The following is a 16518-nucleotide window of genomic DNA, read 5'->3' as shown; positions in this document are numbered from 1 at the left end:
AAATCTAGTCCTTGTACCTTTATATTGTTTCTGGTTTCACCCAAAAAGCTTTGTACCAATGGATATAATTGTCTTCTTTTATATATCCATGATCATTTCCTTCCCTAACCAATGTGAGATTTTGTTTGCACTCTCTTTATAAACCCAGCAGTGCCTACATAAATGTTCCCCAAGAAATTTGAAAAATGTATTCCCGTTGTATCTTTTCTTAAATGGAAATTGTTGTTATTTTGGCAAAGATAAAACTAATTAACTTCAAACCAAGAATGATGACTAATTTTAAGATTTATTAGAAGCACAAAGACTAAATTTGGAAATATGAAAATAGAGACTAAAATGGAATAAACTCCAAATACGAGAATCAAAAGCGTAGGTATTAGTTATTTTCGGGGTATATTCTCCATACTTTTATACAAAAACCATTGATAGGAAATCAAATAGCCCCACTCTTGAGAATTACAAAAGAAAGGGAAAAAAGGAAGGATATAGGTCACATGGTGATTCCATATTTTTATAAAGCTATAGTTGAAAATGGTGTGAAATTATGGGAATATAATGTATTGTAAGTTGAAAATGGTGGAGTTTCTCAAAAGGAGTTAAAAGCATCCACTGTCTTGGGTCTCTAGTTTGTGTCTTGTAGTGGGAAAAGAACCACTTTTTATTTGCTTCTAAAAAATAGAGCTCTCTTTAGCTCTTTTACAAAGCACTTCCATCTTCATGGGGCCTTAAGATTCTACATTGTCTACTCTCTTTCATCAATCTTTTAACCAAAGGGAATAATTTCCTTTTGTTTTGTAAAAGATTATATGGAAAAAGGGTCCGTAAAAAAAAAAGTTTGACTTCCCAAACCAATTAATTAGTTTTAAAGCTTCGTTGTATTTTAATAAACTACAATCCTTTATGATTTATACCATTTCGAAACATGGTATCGTAAAATCCTGTATTTGAATCTTTAGGTGAATTTAATACCAAAAACTCTTAATGTCTCCCGAGTACTGGCCTTGAAGCGGCCAGTGACGAGTGCCTCCCAGTTATAGTGAAAAGAGCTAAAGAGCATGTTCGATTTCGGGTCGTCAAGAAAGGAAAAAAAATGGAATTCCCGTCGAAGATAGAATAATGGGAGAGACTTACTATCTTCCATAAAGTTGAAGATTTGATATTCCACCTTATATTTTTGTTCAACTCAAAAGGAAAAAAGAAAAAAAAACACTTAAAAAAACAATTTAAGATGATCTCGAGTGCAATCTCTTTCTAACAAGGTTGAGAATTTGGTAGTCCACATTGATTGCTTCATCATACACTAAAGAAAAAGAAAACACTAAACAAAAGAAAAAGAAGAGAGGATAAGAGAAGAGGGAGAGTTTTTGTTTGCTACAACCACTCAACAAACACAGAAAGCAAATTGATGAGAGAAATTGGTTACAGTTTTTCCTCAAGCGCTTTGCATTGTAGTGCTTTTGACTCAACAGATTTGACTGTGATTTAATGCCAAAATCTTTATGGATTCAAGCAGATAGAGACAATATGATAAGCCTATTTAGCTGATTTCCAATTTGAGCCGACAGTTTTTGACTATGGCCAATTCCTTGGGCACAACTTTCTAAGAATCCATCAACACAATTTTATACCCAACAGTTTTTCAAGTTTGAATTATTTTTATTGTTCTAATCCATGAGTTATTCTAAACCAACCTATAACCAAAGAGTACCAAAGATCTAGTTTTGTTCCAATAATCGACTGTAACAAGTTAACCTTTTGTTTTGTATGTAATATTCTTCTGAAAGAAGTCTGGGAATTTTAATCGTAGTAGATACTCCATTAAGTCCAGAAAAATAACGTTATAAATGCAACGTGGCTTGCAACTAGTACTTATGTGAGGTTTGAGAGTACTTTTGACTAGATTAAAATATTTGTCATGACAAAAGATACTCGTTCAAAATCAACATACAAACATCACCTTTGGAAGATATAGAAGATAACTTTAAGTACATTGTAAGCAGGAGCGGCTCGAGATGATATGAGACGGTAAAATTTTGATCGGGAGGCCTAAATATAGATGACTTCATCTAAAATTTTATTTTTCTATTTTTATTTTATTTTCAAGCTTTTCATGTATAGATTGATATATTTCTAGTAGACATATATTTTGTATTCCTAAAATAAGCAAGTTTAAACAAATCTTAGATATTAATGTAGTGAACAATATAGAATAACTTTTTTTTTAAAACGTAAAAGAAACGAAATAAAAAAATATGAAACTTGGACGCAGTTAGACTAATTTGAGCAAATAACAAATTTGAAACTTTGATTTTGAGGTTGGTAGTACACCAAAATATAAAAGTTGAGTTTATGATAGAGTTTTTGTATGATAAGAGTTTTTTTTTTCAAGAGAATTAGAAAGATTTTGATTGTAAATAACAACAACAACAATAACAATTAAGAAGAGAAAATATATGAGATCTTCTAACTTGAACTTTAGATAATTATACTAATGGTTGAATTTTAAAGAAAATTTGAAGGGTTTTAATTAGAAAGAAAAAGATATAATTAAATATGGGTAGCTAATTAAAATCGAGAAGAATTTACGATACTCATAGGATTTTCTAAACCAATTTGCACTCATTTGAAAACTTATATTTTTTTCCTAAAAGAATAATATATATTCTTAGTTTGTGTTTTCAATACTAAAAAAATTTATGAAAACGTTAATTTATATTTAAATTATATTTATAATTAAAAATTAAAATAAATAGATAACAATATTATAGTATATATAATGTATATTACATAAAAAATATAAGCCTTTCAAAAATGGGTATATTTAGGCCATCGCCTCACTTTTCTATACTTTCCAACTTCACTTTGAGAAACACAACACTTTCAAAATAGAAACACAATTTACGTTAAACTATCTACTAAAGTGCTTAACATTAAAATACTATTACTAAAAACATTTTAACTATTACTAAAAACATTTAGTATTACTAAAAACATTTAGTTTTAAAAGCACTCGTGAAGTAAATGTCACTAGAAATAATGTCAACACCTCAATTTTATAGAAATATCGATATTAAAGGATATTTCGGTAAAAGTTAGAGAAATAAAAAGTTGTAATAATATTTAAATTAACAAATAAATATTTTTATACTTTTCAATAATTTAAAAACGATTAATATTAATATTATATATATACAATTTTTTTTTGACAAAATATATATATATATGTAACATTTTGTCATTTTGTTGATATTTTTCAAACTCTGTCGATTTTTTTTGTAATATGATGAAAATGTCGACGGGTATTTAATACCATGCTCTCAGTCACACAAAATAGTTGAAATCATAGACTCTTAAGGGCATTCACATGCTACATTTGCGAATCAATTTCAATTTCCCCCCTGCTTCATGTACTACACCATGAGTTTGATTTGAAGATGAGCAAAAAATGATGCAAAAAATAGCCAATTAATCTGCTCTAACTGCCAAAGAGAATCCAAAACCAGACCATCAACTTGGTAGACATGGGCAAATCACAAATGGATATTTACATTATACACATTTGGAGATAGTATTTCACCATTTACATCTACGATATTTCATTAGTTTCAGATATTAACTTTTGCATTCCCCCTTGGCGGCAAGCAAACCTAAGTTATGAGGAGCTCCAAAAGTCAGAAATGTACCTTTTGTCAGGTTGGTTAGTCGTCATCTGACAAGCAGACAACGTCCGAGTCTCCAGTAGTCTGAACTGCATTAACTGCCGTGCCACCTGTACTAACGGGCGGGGCGACAGGTTGTTGTAAATTCACAGTTAGATCTGCCAGCATAGGCAAAGTAACTGGAAAACTCACACCAGCACGACTGTTCATATCCATCAACAAGTCTAATGCAGATAAAGGCGTGTTAGAAAAAGTAGGCAACTGTTCTGAACTCTCAGGGCGATAAGGTCTGTTAGATAGAATGGACTGATGTGGCGCAGAAACTGGAAGTCGAGGTGGAAGCTGAGAAAATGTGGGAGAGGTTACAGAAGGGTTGCTTGGTCCATGTTGACTAGAGATGCTATGAGGATTAGCAGCTGAAATTGATGTAGGTCTGAAGGGTTGCAAATGAGGAGCTGGTGCACGAATAACACTACCAATTAACGGATTTCCAGAGGGGGAGGAGATGGAGCCGATGAGGGGTGGCCTCATTGGATTGCTCGAGTAATGGGCGGATGAATGGTGAGCGTGCATTGATGTTGAAGCAGTACTTTGGCTAGAGGCAGGTGAGTTGGTTGGAAAATTCACCACAGGCACGGTCCTTTGCATACTAATAGAAGGTGCATTGGCTGTATGCAAACCGACTATAGATGGATTGAAAGGTGGCCGGACTACCAAGGAAGGCCCTGGTACATTTTGCAGAAGAGGTGGTTGAATCATCTGTGATGCAAAGAAGGAACCTACATCTGCGACCGAAACAAATAATAGTATAAATTAGACCAAGATGCGAAATGCATGGTAACAATGTAAATAGATGAGTAATCCAAAAAAAAAGAAATTAAAGAGAAGGAACTACAGATTATAGGAGTTTTCAGGTAGACAACAGAGATATATTGTGATGAAGCATATAATAATCGAAAATGCCAAAGACCCTTACCAGCACTATCCTAGATATCTCGGAGTATCTAATACAGAAAATATAGATTTGGATTTGTAGCCTGGAGATCACATGCTGGTTTGAGTACTTTTTCTTATTTTTTAGAACAATTAAAAGTTAGGTTGACGAATAAAGAAGATAAGGAAAGATGAGACATCCTCCCAACTCTTCCATCCCATTCTAACCATAACACCAAAAGCATGACACAAAAACCAATTACCCACAAAACTTCGGCTTGATCGACCAAATCAAGAATGCACACATGATAGAACAAGTTGATTTGATTCTCCCCAGAATAGTTGCACAAGCAGCATGACTGAAGGCAAAGGGAATCTTTTCCTTTGTTGCAAATTATCACGGCTATTTTTTTTTAACAAGAAACAAACTTTGCATTAAATTATGAAAAGGAAGAAAAATGTTCAAGGATACGAGCTTCCAAAAGGAAACGAAATAAAAGAAAAAGCAACCAAGTAACAGAGAACCAAGGATCCTGTGTGTTAATACCACACCAAATAAATAGTGTAGAGACTAAGGTTGGAGAGAATCCAATGTTATGTATTCTTATTATTAAAGTCTATATATATAGATAAATATACAAGGTTGATCTAATCCTATAAGGAGAAGGTACATGACAAATTAATATTAATACAAGAATATAAAATATACTAATATCTATACTCTAACACTCCCCCTCAAGTTGGTGCATATATGTTAATCATGCCAACTTGTTAGACAAATAATCTATTCGTGCTCCATTCAACTTGTATTCTGTGATTTTTGATATCATTGGGATCACCTCAGAAGTTACGATTGATTTCTTGGGGCAACTTTGAAGTTTGGAGGAAGGATTTCTTCAACGTTTAATTTTTAGCCTCTTTGTAATAGTTGCAAATTTGTTGTTTATTTGGAAGTTCTGTTTTCTTTTCACTCTCGGGTTTGTATGTTTAAAATTTTTTGTATCTTTACATTCATCAATGAGAAGTTTGTTTTTGATTAGGAAAAAAAGAACACTTACCCATCTTGGTTGATTAAGAAAATCGTATCTTTGACCATAATAACAGAATTTCTTGGAATGGGAGATTCTAGCTCAGAAATATAAAGTCATGGGCTATGGGAGCTAGAGAAAGAAGATTCGGAAACCAAGGTTTCAGAGGCATATTTGCTAGGAAAAGCTTGTTGGATGATAAAGCTTTGATCCATCGTGTAGCCTAAATAACAAAAAGGTAATGAAGGGGGTTTATTATGATTCACAAGTCTAGTAATAAATCAATTATATTTATAGAGGATTTAACAACTAAGTACTATTTACTAACAAAACAAGGAACTAAAGAAAATTACAAAATTATCCTTCAATATCCTACATCAGTTCCCTCCCTCTTAAAAACATAACTTGTCCTCGAGTTTAAAAGCAACAAAGATAGGAAGCTGCAAACAACCTTCAAAATGAAAACTCACTTCTTTAAGTGATTCAAATATACTTCAATGAAAATGTTATCTAACCTGTGAAAAAACCAATAAAGCAGTGCATTAGGCATCCAATTGGTTGCAAAATTACATAAAGAATACAATAGTCAACCCAAACACATTGCCGAAATCTGAAATGGTGTCTTCTTTCAGTTGCTTGGTGGAAAGTATGTTCTTTGACAACAAAATATTGATAAAAAACAATAAAATCTTCCTCATCCTTGTATCTCACTTCTCAGTCCTAATCTAAAAATAATTCCGACTTATTAAAACTTTGAATTCCTCATCCTCTTCACCTCCCTCATCAGTATTACTAATTTGTAAAGAACCCATTTATCTCTAGTAAGATCTTGGTTCTCCAAAAAACATTAATTGGAAATCAACCACAAGAGGATTTTCCTCACCCATGAAATTTATTTTCTGGGATTTTTCATTAATCAGGAGGGAATTTGAGTTGACCCAAACAAAATAAAGGCAATACATGAGTGGCCTATACCTACTTCTGTGAAAGATATCCAATGTTTTCTTGATCTTGTATCATTTTATTGAAAATTCATTAAAAGCTTCAGCACCCTTTCCAGCAACTTTAACCAATTTTTTTGGTAAGGGAAAATTCATGTGGGGGAGAAGAACAAACCACTAGGTTTTCCACTCTAGTAAGTTGAGTACTACCACTGTTATAGCTCTCCTTAAATTCAATAAACCTTTTGAAGTTACTATTGATACATCAGGTATTGGTATAGGGGCAGTCCTAGCCCAAGATAGCCATCCAATAAACTACTTTAGTGAGAAATTAAGTGATGCTCAGCAAAAGTGGAGCACATACGAACAGAAATTGTATGCCTTAATTTGTGCCCGAAACAATAGAAGCACTATCTAATTGGAAAGAAACTTGTCCTAATAACCAACCACTATTCCTTTTAGTTCCTCCAAACACAAAAACAGATTAGCTGGATGCATGCAAGATGAAATGCATTTATCCAAAGGTTCGATTTTGTTGTTAAACACAAAGTTTGTTCAATGAAAAAGGCTGTTGATGACTCAAGTGGAAAAGATACTTTGCTAACATTACTTAAAAAGGGGAGATCATTGCATTCTTCTATAAAATGATCCAGACTTCCACTCTATTTGGGCAATTGGTCAAATCATATCTCTAATACGTATTACCATATTTTGGATGGATACTTGTTCAAAGGGGACAAACTATGTATTCCATACACATCTTTCAGGAAGCTCTTATTAAAGATTTGCACAGTGGAGGTTTGGCGGGCCATTTTTGTCGTGCCAAAACCTTTGAACTCATCTCCTCTAAACTTTCTTGGTTGTAGCTTTGGAAGATGTCCACAATTTTGTTAAATGGTGTTTTGTTTGGCAAACAGAAAGAGGACAAATGCAAAATGCTGGCCTTTAAACACCGTTACAAACCATTCAATCCATTTGAGAGAATTTGTCCATGGATTGCCGAAAGCACAACGTGGCTCTGACTCTGTTTTCGTGGTGGTGGATGACAACTCTCCAAAAGATAATTATTGTGGTATTATCTTGGACCAAATGGGAGTGCAAATGAGAGAATCCTAGCTATAAAAGTTCACCAAAATGAGGAAGTAAGTGAGAAATACTAAAGTCAAATATGAATTCCTTACTTCGTTAATTTTGGAGTTTTTGGATTGATTTTGCAGAATTTGGAAGTATTGAAAGCAGAGTTATAGAAGCAGAAGGAATTGCTAGGGCCTTTAGATGTTAGAGCCCCTAATGCTGGACAATCGCTTACTGCAAAAATTCCGGGTACAAGTTTTATGTGGGATTTTTACTGAAGTCTGTACCATGCACGTTCTATCAAGTTTTGCCCAAACTTTCAGGGGAGCAATAAAAGAAACAAGATGTGGGCTGTCTCATCATCAATCCCAAGGGGAAATAGATCCCAAGAGAGAAATCATTCCAAATTCCGTGTTGAAGACAAAGAGAGCAGAACCCATTTTTCGAGGAGGAAGCTGATGATAGGAAGTTGGAGCCACTGGTTTCTACAGTGAACTGGAGGTTTTAACCGGTTTAAAAGCACTATTTCATGAAATGGGTTGTTTCTTTTCTTTACTCATGGAATTTTCTCCATTCCCCATGAACTAAAGTCCATATCTGGGGGATCCCTTGCTGTAATTTGTGAACAAAGGCTTTCTATGTTTTTGCTACTGTTAAATAGAGTTGTTATAATATTTTTATCTTACTGATCTTTCTCGGCCGCATCTATTAGTTTGTTTGCTCTTGTATGACTCGAATAGGTAGCGTGTGTGGCTCTCTTTGTGGTCAGCTACTATTTTCTAGTAAATTTGTCGATGCTTAGAGATAAAGTCTGCATAACTGTGCTTATAAACTGTTCTTTGTGCTTGAGTATTTAGCAACGGAAGTTGTAAATATTCATTTTTGGGTGTCTCAGAAGGGAACCACGTCGGTTTGAGCATCAGCTGCGATTTTATCCTAGAACGTCTTTTGTGAGCGAGTAAAGGCATATAGCGATCTCTCCCGTTCTCATCTCATCATCTGTTTCCCTTTTCTGTTAGTTTTGCTAAAGCATTTATCTGCCCTAGCATCTTTTGATTTACAGTACTTTCTTTCTTGAAATTTCTTTCTGTACGTTATACTATTTTACTTAGTTCTAGTTATACAAACATTGATTATCTTTTATTTGCATTTTTGGTATTCTTAACCGCATGCTTATAGTAATATCCTTAGTCCCTGTGGATTTCGACCTTGTTTATACTACAATCGGCTAAACTAGTGTACACTTGCACTTGCATTCACATCGGTTGTGGACAAGCAACAGTGGACAAATTTATTAAATTGTCCCACTTTCTAGCTTGTAAGAGACCTCTAATGTAGTCTTATATTGCCAATATTCTTTCATGAGATTGTACACCTCCATGGCATTCCAAAGACACAAGACAACTGTGTCTGATAAGGATGTAAAATTTCTTAGCCATTTTTGGAAAACATTATGGCACAAATTCGACACCAACCTAAAATTCAATACCATCTATCCTCAACAAACTAATGGTCAAATAGAAGTTACCAATCGTACCTTGGGAAAGCTTGTTTGATGCCTAAGTGGAAATAAGCCAAAAAAATGGGACTTTGCTCTTGCCCCTGCAGAATTTGATGAAGAATCGCTTGGGAAGTACCCATTTGAAATTGTTTAAACTAAGTTACCTAGGCTTATGGTTGATCTAACTAATATTCCTTCTACTGATTATAGTGGGGAAGCTGAAGCAATGACTGAAAGAATTATGCAACTACATCAAGAGGTTCAAGATCATATTGAATGGTCCAAACAAGACAATACAAGGATAAGGCTGGCTGACACTAAATGAAGGGACAAAACCTTTAGCATTGGTGACTTGGTGATGATCCATTTACGCAACAAGTGGGTATGTACAACAAGCTCAAGCAGAAAAATATTATTCGATTCCAACTTTTACAATGCTATGGTGATAATGTTTATAAAGTGGAACTTCCTTAGCACCTTAACTAGCAGGCGAGTGATCCCGGGAGGGAGGAAAATTGATGTAACTAACTAAGTAGTTAGGTTGTTAGTTGTTAAAGCTGTTAGTTTTGTTAGTTTTATTAGCGATTACTAATAAAAACTAGCCATTAGAACTAGCTGTTGGGTAGCTGAGTACATAAATACCCTCCCCACCCATAGAACAGAATCTGGAAGTTAATAAAATTTACCTCCTTTTGCTTAAACCCTTCCGCTTCCTCATGTTCACAATACTAGTCTCCCATTAGCTATAGGCCAAGATAAAACATTTAAAATTTTATTCATTGTTGATATTTTATACGTATGTTGAATAAAACTGAAAAGCTTTGCAATTTTTAGTATTGAGGTATTATTTTAGGCTATTTACTTCTAAAACTTCTTCATGATATAATATAATACTTATGATAATTTCTAACAAAACTCAACACCTTTTCGTGAAACTTTGTTTATTAATAATGAAAATAACATAGAACATATCTATAGGACAGTAAACTTTGAAGTGTTGAAAACTATAAATATATTACCAAATTTTAAATTAATTTTTATTTTTGTTCAATACAGTTGTGATGATTCATTAATTACCATCTTTCTAAAATTTGCACCGAGGTATTGAGGAAATTATAGATTGGAATTGTACATTATATACAACAATCAAATCATTATCTACTTATCAATAACGGTTCACATAACATCGCACAGGTTAATTTGCTGCTATTGATTAAAAGTAGATTAATATTATGATAATCATCATTTTTACTTTTAACATTTAACAGTTTTGTGAGTATCTATTGATTATTGTCAATATTTCTATACATCCCATTATCCACATCCACGGAAATTTAAATTTGAAATTGTCGGGGTCTAGCAGCACAAAATATAGTAAAGTAGCACGATTAGATCCTTCTTTATGAGAAGAAGCAGAATTAAGTAAAACAAGCAAAAAGTTAAATAAAAGAAATTAACAAGATGCTGCTATGAAATATAAGTGCAGTTCATCGCACAAATGCAAACCAGCATGAAGGACTTACCACATGCCCTGGTGTCATTGGATTTCCACCTGAAAGCGTGACCTAAGCTCTGACCCATCATAACTTTATGGTAATTCACATCAAAGTCCTTCTTCCTAAGATCTAACTCAGTCTCAGACTCCTGCAGCTTAGCATCATACTTCTTGTGAACTTGAGCAGTAAATTCCTCAATTTCCTTCTCACGTTCAGATTTCAGCTGCAGTTTCTGTACAGAAGAGAACTCTATGCTGAGTGAAACTAGTGTTAATCATCAATACAACAGACACCTGAAGGATACTGGGGAAAACTAACCCTTTTTTCATGTAAATCTATGTATTGTTCCATTTCCTTCCGTAATCTTTCCAATTCCTTTTGAAATGGATCAATGTACAATAAAGTAGGCATTTGTAATACTGACGGCTGCATTGGTTGCACGAGACCATTACTAATATCAAAATTAGCTGATATGGTTCTCGAGTCCAGAAAGGATGTTCTCGTATCACTGAAGGCAACGTTGGGAGTAGAATGTGGTGCAGTGCATGCCATAGATTGTAACAAGACTTCTTCAATGGGCTCAATAGGGTTTTCAACTGGCTGGCTTACTGTCTGAGGAAGCCGAGCAGAGGAATGGTCTTCCCTACCCATGTGATCTTCCATTCCACCAGCAGAAGATAAATTAATCTGAAAGCAGCCAGCAGATGAATTTGTTGCTAATGACACCATTGGTGTTTGAGGCTCCATCATTTGTGCTTCCTGATTATATTGATCAACAACATTTGAAATTGTTGCTTTGGTGCCCCCATTAGTATTAGCCATTTCAGTACCTTGCATAATGTCATCCGTGGGCTCAGTAGATGGAGGTTGTTGATTCATTTCGTCATGTGCTTCCTGATTAGATTGATTGGCAACAAATGAAATTGGAGCTTCAGTGTCCCCATTAGTAATTGCCATTTCAGTAGCATGCATAATGTCATCCATGGACCCAGTAGATGAAGATTCTTGATTCATTTCATTATGTGCTGCCTGTACACAGAACAGATTCAAAAACAAAATATGCTATAGTAAGTCAAATGTGACTTCACGTTGTTTCTAAGAAACATGAATATAAGTGCATGCCGACAAAGTGTTCTATCTGATTATCCCCGTAGATATGAAATAGAAAAATATTAGATGTTGCTACACTACAAGAACAAATATATTACCATAACTCATAAAGCAATACCTGATTAAACAGCAGAGTACCATTGCCTTGGGTAGTAGGTGAAACAGCAAGCTCCACAGGAGATAAAGTCACAGACAGCTCGTGGGAATAGACATCAAGATTGGTAATACCAATTGTATCTTCTACCACACAAGGATTGAATGTTTCACAAAGGTCCTTGCCATCATTCGAACTGTTTCTGGAATCACCGACTTCACAAAAAGCAGTTGTATGCATTCTCGATGAAATTTCTATGTCAGATGGACTTAAAATTGATTGATTAGGAATTAATTCTTGACATTCAGATTGCCCAGCAGAGAGATTCTCCCTAACATCTAGTAAATTAACAGTCTCAGGTAACCTTTCAACCTCATCAATTGGAAAACTCAAACCACAGGGAGATGCTTCAGGATTGGTATCAGCATCCACAACCAAATCAGGATTGACAATACTACAGGTTCCACTAGGAACTTCACTCCCAGGATGCCTGGCACCGAAATTTTCCCCACCCTCTGTAGAGGGCAGCAAAGGTACTGTAAGAAATCTCTGTGAACCTTCAACCAAACCCACATCTTCTGAATGGGAGATCTGTTCCCCTGATGTAGGCAGATGCACTGAGACAACGTCTACACCATTGACAGAACATCCATTATTAAGTCCTTCTGTAGAAACCTCTTTATCCAGATTGCTCAAGATGACTCCATCAGGCTCTTTTCCCACAGCAAAAGATTCTAAAGAGGTTAAACTCCCTTGAATGCCATTTGAGTTATTGATCCTGTTGTGATCGGCAAACTCAGTAGCAGATGGTTGTTGAGAATCCACGGTATCTAAAGCTGTAGTCTCACCATTTTGTCTAGTTTGAAGAGAAACTCTTTCAACAGCATTGCCGCCAATGCTATTTGAGCCATTGATGCTGTTGTGATCCTCAAATTCAGTAGCAGATAATCCTGGAGAAACCACGGTATCTGAAGTTGTAGTCTGACCATTCGGTCTAGTTTGAAGAGAACATTTTTTAACTGTGTTGCTACGAATGCCATTTGAGTCATTTATCCTGTTGTGATCGTCAAACTCAGTAGCAGATGGTCCTTGAGAATCTATGGTATCTAAAGCCGTGGTCTCACCATTATGTCTGGTTTGAAGAGAACATTTGTCAACAGCATTGCTGCAAATGATAGCTTCACACGAAACAGATCCTGGAATCTCAGATACTCCCACCCCAGTCCCTGAGACATTATGAAGAAACTTACTACGACTATCTACTGGCCGACGATCACAAACAGTGGTATCAGTTCCAAGACCATGGAATTGCTCAGTTATCAGGAAGCTGTACCGGCCATGCCTAGTTTCATTTAAAATTTGCTTGTTTAATAATTCAACCTGGAGCCAGGAAGTCAGTGTTTCAACCCAATGAGCCTCCGTTGCAAGCATCTTATCTCTTTCATCAACATGCTCTTCCTCAAGTTTCTTACGTCGTATTTCTATCTGACATTGGTGCTCTTCAAGCTTTTTTGAATATTTGTTTTCTAATACCTGAAGCTTATTTTTTCTCATTAAAACACTATTATGCAAGCAAGAACGAATAACAGCTGACTCCATCCGAAACTGTTTCTCCATCAGTGATTTCTCTTCATCACAAGTTCTATCAAAATCATCTTTTTCTTCTTGTTGCTTCTGCTTAAGGTTTTCAAATTTCTTGCAACAATTTTTTTGTATTCTATTAATGCATTTTACTACAGCTTTCTCAAACTCATTGTCGGACAATACATTGTACAGGGGTTCAGAAGCAAATGAAGATTCAGGGACCTTGTAACACTCCAAATGATTGGAGAATATTTTCTTGAGACATCGCAATATCGAATAAAGCAAGTATACCTCTTGTCTATTGCAATCAAAATTAAGATGCTTCTTTGCAAGTGCCAATGATTCTTTATGGTCAATCTTGTACTTAAGCATGGAAGCTGCAGTCCAGCACTGCAATACACATCTATCAAGTTAAAATATTTCAAAGAGATTGATGAAAGCATGAACAAAAAGCATAATAATAATTTAATTTGTTAAGTGACACCAATAAACATGCGTGGAAGGACATGGAGTTCACATGTATGTGAGGGATAGAGAAGACTCCCAATGCAATGTTTATGAATTTCTTATAATTTAACCCATATTCTATAACAGATCGTAGTGTTTCATACTAACTCTAGCAAATATAAATTTGCCTTGCTCAGAAGACAATTCACATCCAAAATCCAATAGATGTCCAGTGCCACTACGCATGTGGCATTAAGCACCATTGGTAAAATGATAGCAGCATACGTGAAACTAGGAAATTTTAGTGCTGGATGTAGGGTAAAAGTGGTCACCCTAAATGGCGTAGATTTACGCTATTATTAAAACTAATTGATCAAAATTAAGCCAACTTCCAGTATTGCCCTAGGCAAGGTGGGGGTAAAGCTGATTTATGAAAGATGAATAATGAATGAAATAAACAATCAGGTGGCGGAGTAAATGAGAGGAAGAAAAATAACCAGAGATAGCTGGAAAGCCTGGAGCAACGTAGTTGTTGCTGGTTCCATAATGACATGATGATTATCCATTATATACTCAAAAAACTTTTCCACCTGTTTTTCAACATTCTCCTGCATTGCAACAAGATATATCAATGCAAATCACAGCAAAGCAAATATTGAACAATTTATGCGAACAGATAAAATACCAAAAGTAACCCATTTACCACAAGTATCATACTTTTAGACATGTCAGTAACAAACACATGTCATTTAATAATAATAAAATGATCTTGGGGTTGAAGCGCATTATTAATATGTTTTATATATTTAGTCAATCAAAACCAAAACACAAAAAAAGATAATGAGGGAATGTCTCAAAGAGATTTTCAACATGATTTGTGACACCAAATTATTGGCCCGATCAGGTTAAAATGAGAGAAGCTGAGGTCTGTATTGGTCACAATATAAGCTGGTGGACAACAAGAAAGTAAAAAAAGAAATCTACAATACATAGCCCATGTCAGCAAAATATTGACGAAACATCAGCAAAACGATATTTTAGTGGTTAATGATTAACCCACGATATTTCGATCAATATCTTCAATATATATATACATATTTCTTTTTTCTGTTTCTTTTTTTGGTGAGAAACAATTTCATTGATTAATATGAAATTATAAAAGAGGGGAAGACCTCAATCCATTGGAGTTAAAAAAGGCTAAGAAGTACAGACACGGACACGAAACACGGATACGACACGATACGGACACGGTGACACGCCAATTTCCAAAAAAGTAGGACACGACACATAGAGGACACATTAATTTTTTAATATATAAAAAATATATGTGTGTGCATATTTTTATGTAGTATTGAAATTTAACTGATGGATATATTAACACAATCATTTGATAGTTAAACAAAAAATGAACTTAAATAATTTAGAAAAAAAATAGAAATATTTTAGATATAGTTCTTTTTTAATTGAGAAAGAAGATATGGTAAAATATGGTTCACCTAATAGCCCATATAAATTTCAAAATTGGAGAAATGCACCATTTGTCAATTTAATATCATGCAGTGGTACTTGGCAGCAGTCATTTAATAATTAATTCTTCCTAAAAATTGTAAGTTTTTCTAGACTTTTCCTCGTCCTCACTATTCTATCCGTCTTTCTTCTTTTTATTCTGCCTTTTCTATTTATGTTTCTGTCAAAAGGCTTTTACCTACAAATGATAGGATCACAAGAATAGAATTTTTCCTCTTAGTGGTGATAATATGATGGAAGAAGCTTGAGTTAATATCAGTCTGGTTCTGCCATTTAACCTTCAATTTTTGCGAGCTTGTGGTTCTTCTTTGGGCTATGTGTACAGATTGTATGGCTCCAGTTTCTTCTATGTCGTCAAGCACCCCAAGTTCAAATAAAATATTATTTCTTTGTGGGTGTATGCAACCAAATGTATCTTGATTCAGGCTTTGATGACAGATTTCAAGGCTTTTAATTTCTGGATGAAACGATGACCTAGCCAGCCCCTAAGATGGTTGTGTCATTCGTTACCACCAATAATCGACCATATAGATGAACTTCCGATTTTGCAGCCACATGTTTTCAAAACAGAAGGGGGTGGGGCCATTTGTCTATGCCGCAGGACAATTGGATGGGTAAATGGTCAGATATAGGTCGATTAAGACGTTGGACTGTGGCATTAGAGAACTTTTAGAGGAAGCTCAATGGCTAAGAATCTGTCTGATGTAGTTAGCTGTTAGATATTAACACTGGCTGTTGAGTTTTAGCTTCTTATATCATTTCTTTAGTTTAGTTTGTAGTTACCATACGGTAACTTGTGGTTACCATGTATTTAGTTTTCCAGCAGCCTCTATAAATAGGTGCTGGCTTCTCTAATAAAGACAGATTACTATTTCCTTCAAGAAACTCCAGCACTAGTGTGCATCAAATTGGTATTAGAGCACCCAATTTTCTAGGCACTCTTATGACAGGAAAGAAACCAGCCACCACCAGTGATTCTTCTCTTGTCAACAAAGAAATCGAACAAGTTTTCATTCTCTCACCACGATCATCAACCGCACGCTTGCTGTCGGTTGAAAGAGAGGTTAAAGCCATCCAAAAGGACGTAGGTGAGATTAAGCAGATTTTGGAAATCATCCATGAGA

General features: G+C 34.9%; 1 protein-coding gene across 5 annotated transcripts in view; it reads right to left on the bottom strand.

Moving 5' to 3' along the window:
- Positions 1-3372: 3372 nt before the first annotated feature.
- Positions 3373-16518, bottom strand: part of MOM (ATP-dependent helicase family protein) — an 84005-nt gene continuing 70859 nt past the window's right edge. For 2 of the 5 annotated variants that reach the window (XM_022297229.2, XM_088121670.1), the window contains 5 exons: positions 14365-14475; positions 11861-13810; positions 10951-11661; positions 10660-10864; positions 3373-4444 (listed from right to left, as the gene is read on the bottom strand). In XM_022297229.2, coding sequence (XP_022152921.1) covers positions 3699-4444; positions 10660-10864; positions 10951-11661; positions 11861-13810; positions 14365-14475 — 3723 coding nt within the window. In that variant the 3' untranslated portion in view covers positions 3373-3698. Of the gene's footprint in view, positions 4445-4855; positions 4996-6090; positions 6136-10659; positions 10865-10950; positions 11662-11860; positions 13811-14364; positions 14476-16518 lie in introns of those variants that run through there. The other 3 variants (XM_088121669.1, XM_022297231.2, XM_088121672.1) reach the window with 3 other exon arrangements.

Source organism: Momordica charantia (assembly GCF_013281855.1).
Source record: "Momordica charantia cultivar OHB3-1 chromosome 3 unlocalized genomic scaffold, Mcharantia_2.0 BLBB01000003.1, whole genome shotgun sequence".
In the NCBI taxonomy this organism is placed as follows: Eukaryota; Viridiplantae; Streptophyta; class Magnoliopsida; order Cucurbitales; family Cucurbitaceae; genus Momordica; species Momordica charantia.
This window is presented reverse-complemented; position numbering and strand designations above follow the sequence as displayed.